We start from the raw sequence: 9,780 nt of genomic DNA, 5'->3' as shown, positions 1-9,780 counted from the left end.
CGCAGATGTTTTACGTTGAAAATATATTTTCATTTTGTATCAATTTACCGTGTGAATAAGATACGTACACGTCGCTTCTTTTTACATTTTTCTGTAACTTATATATGTATTGTATTTCGATAGCAGGTAACAATCGTCGTAGCGTATGATTTAACATTATCCATTTTTATCTGTTTTCTTTATGTATACAACTACAAATTTTTAAGTAATTGTTCGACATAGATGTGTGTGTGTGCTTGGTCGTGTGTAACAGTATAACGTTTATAATAAGAAGCACGTCCATGTATTATTTAGATAATGTACATATACATACTTTTTAGCAAAACATATAAAAATGTGATAATACTTGCTATAGTGTTCTCTAATCGAGCTTACAAATATACGGTACACTTATATTCAAGGTAGATAGTTTACTTGGGCCACATGCGAATTGTATTCACATGTCTAATTTCAAAATGCAAGATTTATCCTGCGAATAAATCTCATTTTCATAACAAGGATAATTTTGTTTACAGCGGTCACTTCTCTTGTAAAATCACCTTACAAAATTTAGTAAAGAAATTACGGCGATGGTGTTCGCCATAAAATAAATACACGTACATATGTTCAGATACAAGATATGCATTTTATGTCCTTTTTGCGCGCGAGAGTGAACCGATTAAAACGATTAATACGTGTATTTTCGTGGCATATACGTGAAACGAAGCTTCTTTTTGTTACTATAATATCTTGCCTATCTCTATAACTGAATATTTTAGCACGTAAAGTTCAATGGAAATTTATTGTTAACTACTATGTATTGCTACTGTATTGTACGTCACCATTTTGATCATTTCACACTTGTCGTCACAATTAAACTTTTATCAACCAGCAAAATACACGACGAAAATATATCTATACTAAAAACAACAGTGTCTTTCTTTTTTGCGAATTTGTTGATCGTTTGCTGTATTTTATATTTTTTTACAGGAAGTTTAAAGTAAGTATATAATTTTAATGCAACAGAATATGTAAGAAATTGTCAAGTTGAAACGAATTAATTTTGCATAGCTTGTACCTATTTATTGTACCTGAGAAGACTTTTACAGTCAAGAAAGCAACCAGCACTATTACTGATGACTACTTTCTTGTCTTGTTTCGCATTCTCTCAAAAGACAATACAATATTAAACAATCCTGTACGAGTTATATAACAAATAGGACTAGGACTTGGTACAAGATATATATCGTTATTTATCTGAGTCAATTCAAAGCTAGCTGAATGTTTACACAACACGCGCGCGCACGCATCCCCTCCCCCCTTTACACACGCACGCACATTCAAATTATTAATAGTTTAATAACGTAGGAAGTAATGTAGAAAACGAATAGGAAATGCTCAAAATATTTCTCCTTGGTTCTATTTCTATATTACTATAGATAAAATTCGTTAAAATGTCGATGCTATTGGTCGGTTACCAATTAATACTCTGTTGATTGCTTTTTAATCGAAAATGTATTTAAACAACGTAAAGATACTTTAAAGATTTCGATAGTAATAAAATGTATAATATAAATGTGTGATCGTAGTATATAAAATTGTAATGTAGAAATTCCGATATTCCAGACCCCTTGATTCATTACATGTAACAACGACGAGTAATCTCGCAAATTTCAAAAATAAAATTGAGGATTGCATCAAGAATTTTATTTGAATATTTCACATAAAGATTTCATCTCGAAACCATCTTTGATTTACATGTTAACATATCATAAAAAATTTGACTTTACTCTGAAATATATTTTAATACTTTTAACTATATCTCTGTCGTGCCTTAATCAGGATCATTATCTCTCTGATCTTTTAATCCGAATGGAGTTTATGCACTTTGCGTGCGTGCGTACGTACACACACACACACACACACACACACACACACACACACACACACACACACACACACACACACACACACACACACACACACACACACACACACACACACACACACACACAAATTTATGTTGTGCAATCGCACAAACGCGTTTCTGGAAGTAATTCTATCGGTACATGTTTGAAGACAGTGCCACTGAATTAAAGTGCTTGCGCTATACTCGCGCATCTCTCCAGCTATTCTCTGCAGAAAATATAGGTACGAATTAAGCAGACTCTCTAACGTTATCACTGACAAACTAACAAACAAATGACAAGTGATCTCCGTATTCTAGAAACCGACTCGTCGATTCAATTCGAGTTACGCAATCACGATCACCCATTTACGAATAGGCATAATTACATAATCACAAAAATAGGTTTCGGAGTATTTTTCCGAGTATGACGATACCTCTGTGATTTGCATATCATAATTTGGATTATGGACATGCATACATACATACATACATACAAATGGAAATTCACTGAAAGAGCGCGGATACATCCCAAATCTTAATAACGCGATCTTGGCCGATAGTCAATAATCTTCGCCTAGGAGCGTCCAAATCCATCCCGACGACACTGTGCTTGGCATCATGAAAAGAGGCCAGCGACGATTGGCTAAGGAAAGACAAAGGGAATATTTGATTACTTTTGCTTCGCAACGCGACACACGCAGTCACTGGCATGCGTGTACTAATGTAAGAGATTTTGTGACTGGCGCGCAACTCACTTTTCCGATTTGAGCTGTATGTGACATTGATCGCAGACTCTCACTTCAAACTCGAAACCCATCGCCGGTATCGGTATCCGTTGCGACGTGCACCGAGCGCATAAGGCGCGACCACAATAGCGACAGTGATGTTGTCTCAATCCCAATTGCCGTTGATCCATCATAGCTTTTATATTCCAGAAAAAGGGTCGTCCGCAAGCCTGTCGAAATTTCGATAAAAGCATTTTTAGAGCAATGTCGTTGCAAATAATCGTCAGCCCGTCGATTCGTACTAGAGTAAAAGTCTTCGAAAGATTCGTATACCTGACAAATGTCAGATTCGACCCATGCCGCGGTTTCCTTCCTGTTCGCAGCCATATTCCAACAGACGATTACGCCGTCCTCGCCTCCGGACAAGAGCATGCGTTCGACATTCGCGTAGCATAACGCTGTTACCTTGTTACTGAAAGATTTGTTTCCCCCTTTTTTAGAGCGTGTCCCGAAAGTAATCTTATACAGAGAGAGAGAGAGTAATATCACCTCGCAAATATTACTAAAGAAAAATTGAAAGAATTTCGTATGCATGCTTACTGGTGTCCCTGAAGCTCGTAAGCGGTACCTTGGCGACCTCCGATGTCCCAAACAATAATGCTTTGATCAAAACTTCCGGAAAATAGCAATTGTTTTTCTGAATCCCATGCTAATGTGTGGATACTTCCTGTGTGTGCCTTTAACGTAGTGATGAAGGTAACACCATTATTGTCCAGCTTTAACATGGCTATCTGACCAGAGTAGTCTCCTACGAAAGCGTGTTTGGATTGTGCATCAAATCTGTACATAAGTTAAGTTTTGCATAGCAAATATAATCACTTGTGCACGAGTTATACTTTACACAAAAAGGATACTGTAGAGCGGTATACCACGCATCTGTTTGATACGAGCCCAATTTCTGTCCTGTCTCGGAACTGTGTAATTGAAATAATTTATCACGACCTATACTCAGGACCCATTCAAAATCTGCTGCAAAAATGATTCCTGTGACTCTTGCTTGATGCGCCAAATAATCACGCATGGCTGTCATTCGATTGTAATCTTGCTCCAAAACAAATTCCTGTAATCGAAAAGCCAAGTGATATATATTTGTGTGTGTGTGTGTGTGTGTGTATGTGTGTGTGTGTGTGTGTGTATAAAATTATAAAGATGGCCATGGTGACAGAATAAAGATAATGCAACATACATTGATGCTCCCATTATCCAGACCTATAAACAGTTGTCTTGTTTCCACACAATAATGCATAGAGGTAGCACCTGCTGGCATGTATTGACAAATGCTTGGCCAATAATGACCAGAATCCCGCTTTAGCCATACTCTAACTGTCCTGCAAAAAATGAGTCAAAACAAACAATCAGAGAATTGTTTCAATCAAGTCACATTATAAGAGTTTTACTTTGAATGTGTATTATACAATAATGTATGTGCGAGAGAGAGAAAGAGAGAGAGAGAGAGAGCGCACGTGCGTACACATTTTTACATTGCCACACATACGCGAATATGAGCATATCAGAATTCCTTATACACATTAATTATTTGAGATAGGTTCCAAATGTTCTGATACCAATGTAATTTAATATATAGATATAAGAATTATACTCATATTCGTTCGTTCATCTGCTCGCACGAACGCACGCACACACGCAAAATAGAAAAACAGGTTCAAGGTGTGTCCACGTAAAAAAAATTACGCACAATGTTCACAAAGGAAATAAAAAATTCCGTTCATTCTAGTCAATTTCTGGATCGAAAATGACGAGGAGAATAACGTAAAGAGATATAATAATATGCAGAGTGTGCTTTCTCAAAGAAAATCTGCGTAGGTACCTATCATCGCAAACACTGATTACACCCTCTTCTCGCGGAATAATGATAGCCGCGTTAACGTCATCGCTGCAGCCCTCCAATTTTGACAGAAGAACCGGCTTGTGGCTGCTGCTGAATCTGTCATGATTCACTCCCGGGGCGGGCTTTATTTCCGCTGCCATTTCTCAACCGCGCGCGAACGTAATTACAAGTGCACAAGTGCAATTGCCATTTGACAGTTTGTCAGATGTTAAGGATGGCGGTCGCCAAATTTCTGAGATGGGAATTGCTTTGTGCCTGAGAAAGTCAAACTCCAAATCGCGCGACTGCCCGGAGTTGTAAAACTCATCGAAAAGAGACTCTCGCTTGCTGCTCTCACTTTTTCGTCACTTCTAAATGTTTTGATTGGTCAATTTAGAAAATTCTTTGTTTCGATTGGTCAATCGAATGCTTCAAAGTATTACCCGAGAGCACCCGAGAGGACAGCACTTTACCTGCCACCATTCGTTCTCCTTCATCTAGTTCATCTTCATAGCTCTGTCGAATTGTCAATAGTCGCTGACGCTTTCCTTCGGAAATTCATCAGGGGCCTTTTAAGAAGAAGAAGACTTTTTCCTGTTGTTTCTTGTTCATTCCTGTTGGTTTACTTGGTACTGTGACTTCGTTTTTCTCTCTCCCGCAGTGGATTTTTCCTTTTTACGTTTGTCGTGCACGTAATTACAATGAATACGAAAGAAAAGGAGAAATACATCGAGGATTTCGATTTTCCATATTGCGACGAATCCACCAAATATGAAAAAGTTGCGAAAATTGGCCAGGGTACCTTCGGGTGAGTAACAATTTTACTTTAGTCATTGCAGTGTTTAAGGTTTTCAACTACCGAGAGATTTATCTAACATTTCAAATTTCAACGCGTTCGTTCGAATTTAATGCAGAAATAATTTTATTCGTATTGTCCGTTATATTTCTATTTATCTTATATCTACGACTTAAGGTACGGTGTGTACGAGCCATTACTTGTAGTAACGCAGTTATGAATTTCACGATTAATAAGCATAAACCTGTTGTACTCTTTGTAAACTTCTGATTTTCATAATTTTCTAATTTGTATCTGATCTTTTCTCACAGAGAGGTATTCAAAGCTAAGGACAAGAAAACAAATAAGAAGTTTGTTGCAATGAAGAAAGTATTAATGGACAATGAGAAAGAAGGTGTAAGTTTACTTTGTGTGTGTGATCAATTCCAAGATTGGTCAAGGTTATCTTGGCATATGGCATATACCAGGCTTGTGACTAGGTTGTACTTTTCAGCCAATTTTCTTGACAGTCCCACTTGGTTCATTTTGTAGCTTTTAGGCTGCTCATGGCATTGGTCAAGAAGCTACAAAACAAGATGAGTAGAGATGACTATTGAGAAAATTGGCTGAAAAGTACAACCTACAGGTCTGTATTATATCATAAACTTTGTATAAAAGCTTTGCATTAATTTAATATGAACAATGTTTTCTTATTTTATTTTCTATTTTAGTAAAATAAAGTTTACGCATGATATATTCTAAATTTTACAGTTTTATCTTATATATATTTTTACACTCTCATTACAGTTTCCCATTACGGCATTACGAGAGATAAAGATATTACAATTGCTGAAACACGAGAATGTAGTCAACCTTATAGAGATCTGCAGGACACGAGGTGAATATAATGAAAGTGAATTAAGGGGTTACACCAACCTAGACGGTCGAAAAACAGGCCTAACTTTGATATTTTATTTCTCCTAAACGGGTAGTGGGAATTAAATGAAATTTTGGGTGATTATTGACTTATGTTTCGACAATATAAAAAAAATTTTTTTATTAAACAATGGCGACGGAAAGCAGAAATATGGCCGCCGACACACATTGAGGTTTGGAAAAACGCATTTTGCGGTGACCACTGTCCCGTCTAAACGATCCATCTGAAACAAAAAAACAAAATGGTGTTTTTAAGTTAACAGTAGTGGTTTGTCGGTGACGATCGCCGATTGTCGATTTTATCGTTTGTTACAAAATGGCGATGAGTTGAAGTTAAAATTTAAAAAAAAAAACGAAAAATTTTTGTCCTTTTCATTTTTTTATTTTTTAATGAAGACCGATTAAAAAAAAAATAGATCGTCACCGACAAAAGAATGTTTCTGAGAGTATTGTGTAAAAATTTGAAAACGATCCATCCATTAGTTTTTGAGATCTGATGGTCACCGACTTTGAAAACCATGTTTTGAGAAAAACGCGTTTAAAGTTTCAAGTTTAGTTCTACTATTGTTAAGAGGATGCTAAACTGCCCATCAAACTTGATTGAGGTCGATAATGCAGAGTCATTATTTATTATCCTTGTTCATGAAAAAATTTGCTTTAAAATGCAAGTTATATAGCTTATACTTACAAATAAATGGTGTCTCGCAGTTTGGAATAGAAGGAATAAGACTATATTTGTCAAATTACGTTTACAAGCCGTAAAAAAACATATTTGTGATCAAAAATTTTATTCATTTAAGCGCTTCTATTTTTAAAATATCTTTTTTGTACGGCTTGTAATCGTAATTTGACGATTATAATCTTATTCCTCAATCTATTCCGAACCCGGGAACACCATTCATTTGTACGTATAAGCTACATAACTTGTATTTTGAAGCAAATATTTTTATGAACAAATAAACTTTAAAAATTTTTTTGCATTTTTGGTCTTTATCTAATCGTCCCCGGGTTCATTTGTGTACGTACTTTAAAAGTGTAAAAGGATTATCAATTCTGTAAATTCAATTCGAAATTAAGTGATAAATACAGAATGTCGGTAAAACACACGGCTTTAGCATCCTCTTAATAGCCGAATTTTGCACTTTACCTCTAGTCGACAATTCTGGGGCCATATGAGATTCCTTCCACATCAATAACAGCAGTGCTTTGTGAAGACTTTTGTTGACAGCGAGCAATCTTTTCTTCGCGCGTCGCCTTCTGCGCTCGTACTTCGGCCACATTGATGCGCGCTCGGTCTTGATTTTCGCAATATGCAGCACAATTCTTTTATTATCATTAATAAATATGCGGCAGCATCTTCATTAAATGTGTATGCAGCAATATTGGCAGCAATTTGCACAACGTGTGCACCGCTGTGCTGCACTTTTGGCGCTATGCGCCAAATCAGATTGTTCAAACTTTCGTTAACGTTTTGCGTAAATCCACCGACGCATTTCTTCAGTAAATTATCACTAGAAAGTTGTTTTCAAATATTGGACGAATGGCTTTAATCACATCATTGTCCAGTGGCGATTTATGTTAATATTGCTCCAATTCGAGCACTCGAACGCTCGATCCCGTTTTACTCAACTCTCTGTAATTCCGGCATTTTTTCAGATATCAACATAAAACTTTCAGGATATATTCTCGAAACTTGAAGCTTCAAGAAAATGTAATAAAAAAAAAATCGAATTTTTTTTTCCGCTAGGTTGGTGTAACCCCTTAAGTGAGAGACTGTATGTAAGGACTTGAGATTCAGTTAATTCTACAATATTTTCAGCTACTCAGTACAATCGACATCGGTCTACTTTCTATTTAGTATTTGATTTCTGTGAACATGACTTGGCTGGTTTGTTGTCAAATGTAAATGTAAAATTTAGTTTAGGAGAGATAAAAAAGGTTATGCAACAGTTACTAAATGGTCTTTACTATATACATAGTAATAAGGTGAGAATTTATTGAATATTACATTCCTTTAATAGAAATCAATTTAAGATAAAAATTTTTTTAAGTACGAACTTTTATTTATTAATTGAAAATAATAAAGATATTCAATTTTATATTGTTATACTCTAGTAAAATAATAGCTGTTATTATATTTATTTCTATTCGTATTATTATTTAATTGCATAATGTAAAGTACACGTTTTCTCTATCATATTAATTTATTACAATCATGATTGACACGATGACACAATTTGGTACAATCATGGTTATATATTTGACAAAGTTACTTGTCGATATTACTAACTTGAGGAAATTGTTATAACAATTATTATATATTTAATGTAATTTATTTCCAACAGATTTTACATAGAGATATGAAAGCTGCTAATGTTTTAATAACAAAAAATGGCACATTAAAGTTAGCAGACTTTGGTTTGGCACGAGCATTCAGTGCAAAAAATGGCCATTCGAATCGTTATACGAACAGAGTAGTCACTCTTTGGTACAGACCACCAGAACTCCTTCTTGGGGACAGAAATTATGGACCTCCTGTGGATTTGTGGGGCGCTGGCTGTATAATGGCAGAAATGTGGACGAGGTCCATATCTATATTCTGCTCTTACGATTCTTACAGGTGCAATCATACGTTTATATGTAAGTTTTGTAAATCCATAGGTCCCCCATAATGCAGGGAAATACTGAGCAACAACAGCTGATATTGATCTCGCAGTTGTGTGGTTCAATAACTACCGAGGTATGGCCTGGTGTCGAAAATCTCGATTTATTTACTAAAATGGATCTTCCTAAGGGGCAAAAAAGAAAGGTAAAAAAAATTTTGCGAAATTTATTCATTGTTTCGCTGTTGTAATATTATTTTGAGAAGGCATGTGGAATTCGATGTAATTCGGTTTTAAAAATTAAGAGATTCATGTTGATTATATTTTGGATTAGAGTCCTATGTCAAAGCAAGTTTTATAATTGTTTGTTTAAATTTTTTGAATCGACAGCGTATTATGATTTCTTGTAGGTGAAAGATAGACTAAAGCCATATCTCAAGGATCCTTATGCCTGTGACTTGCTAGATAAACTTCTAATACTTGACCCTAGTAAAAGATGCGACTCTGACTCCGCATTAAATCATGATTTTTTCTGGACTGATCCAATGCCATGCGATCTCAGTAAAATGCTTGCGCAGCATACTCAAAGCATGTTCGAATACTTGGCACCACCCAGACGACCTGGTCATATGCGTCATCCACATCATCAAGTGCCTGGAGGACCAACCAAACCTAGTTCTAGTATGGCCGATAGCGGATACCAGGATCGTGTCTTTTAACACATTTATTTCTTACAAACACACATACACATACACACACATACGCGTGCACGCGTACACACGTGTGTATACATGCAATATATTTTATTCACGTATATATGGAGCATAAGAATTTTGTTTATTGTGTGCTAAAATTATTGTGTGCTATGTGCAATTTCATTCTAATGTAAACAAATTTTTATACAATTTTGATAAAAGTTATTTTATTTAAAACTCTAATTGTAATTTATTATTCCCATTCTAGAA

General features: G+C 35.6%; 2 protein-coding genes across 2 annotated transcripts; one reads left to right on the top strand and one right to left on the bottom strand.

Moving 5' to 3' along the window:
• Window positions 1–86: 86 nt before the first annotated feature.
• On the bottom strand, window positions 87–4,662 carry LOC105835399 (WD repeat and FYVE domain-containing protein 2). The gene is made up of 7 exons (XM_012678650.3): window positions 4,502–4,662; window positions 3,860–4,001; window positions 3,528–3,733; window positions 3,214–3,453; window positions 2,947–3,085; window positions 2,644–2,843; window positions 87–2,531 (listed from the first exon to the last, which is right to left on the bottom strand). The coding sequence occupies exons 1-7, from the start codon at window positions 4,660–4,662 to the stop codon at window positions 2,393–2,395; spliced, it is 1,227 nt and encodes a 408-aa protein (XP_012534104.1). The 3' UTR covers window positions 87–2,392.
• Window positions 4,663–5,006: 344 nt separating this feature from the next.
• Window positions 5,007–9,747, top strand: LOC105835400 (cyclin-dependent kinase 9). Its single transcript, XM_012678651.2, has 7 exons — window positions 5,007–5,309; window positions 5,609–5,693; window positions 6,084–6,174; window positions 8,032–8,198; window positions 8,558–8,796; window positions 8,874–9,021; window positions 9,226–9,747. Exons 1-7 carry the CDS (start codon window positions 5,203–5,205, stop codon window positions 9,532–9,534), a joined length of 1,146 nt encoding a protein of 381 aa, XP_012534105.1. The 5' UTR covers window positions 5,007–5,202; the 3' UTR covers window positions 9,535–9,747.
• Window positions 9,748–9,780: the final 33 nt, after the last annotated feature.

The sequence above is a fragment of the Monomorium pharaonis genome, chromosome 1 (genome assembly GCF_013373865.1).
Source record: "Monomorium pharaonis isolate MP-MQ-018 chromosome 1, ASM1337386v2, whole genome shotgun sequence".
NCBI classification, from domain to species: Eukaryota; Metazoa; Arthropoda; class Insecta; order Hymenoptera; family Formicidae; genus Monomorium; species Monomorium pharaonis.
This window is presented reverse-complemented; position numbering and strand designations above follow the sequence as displayed.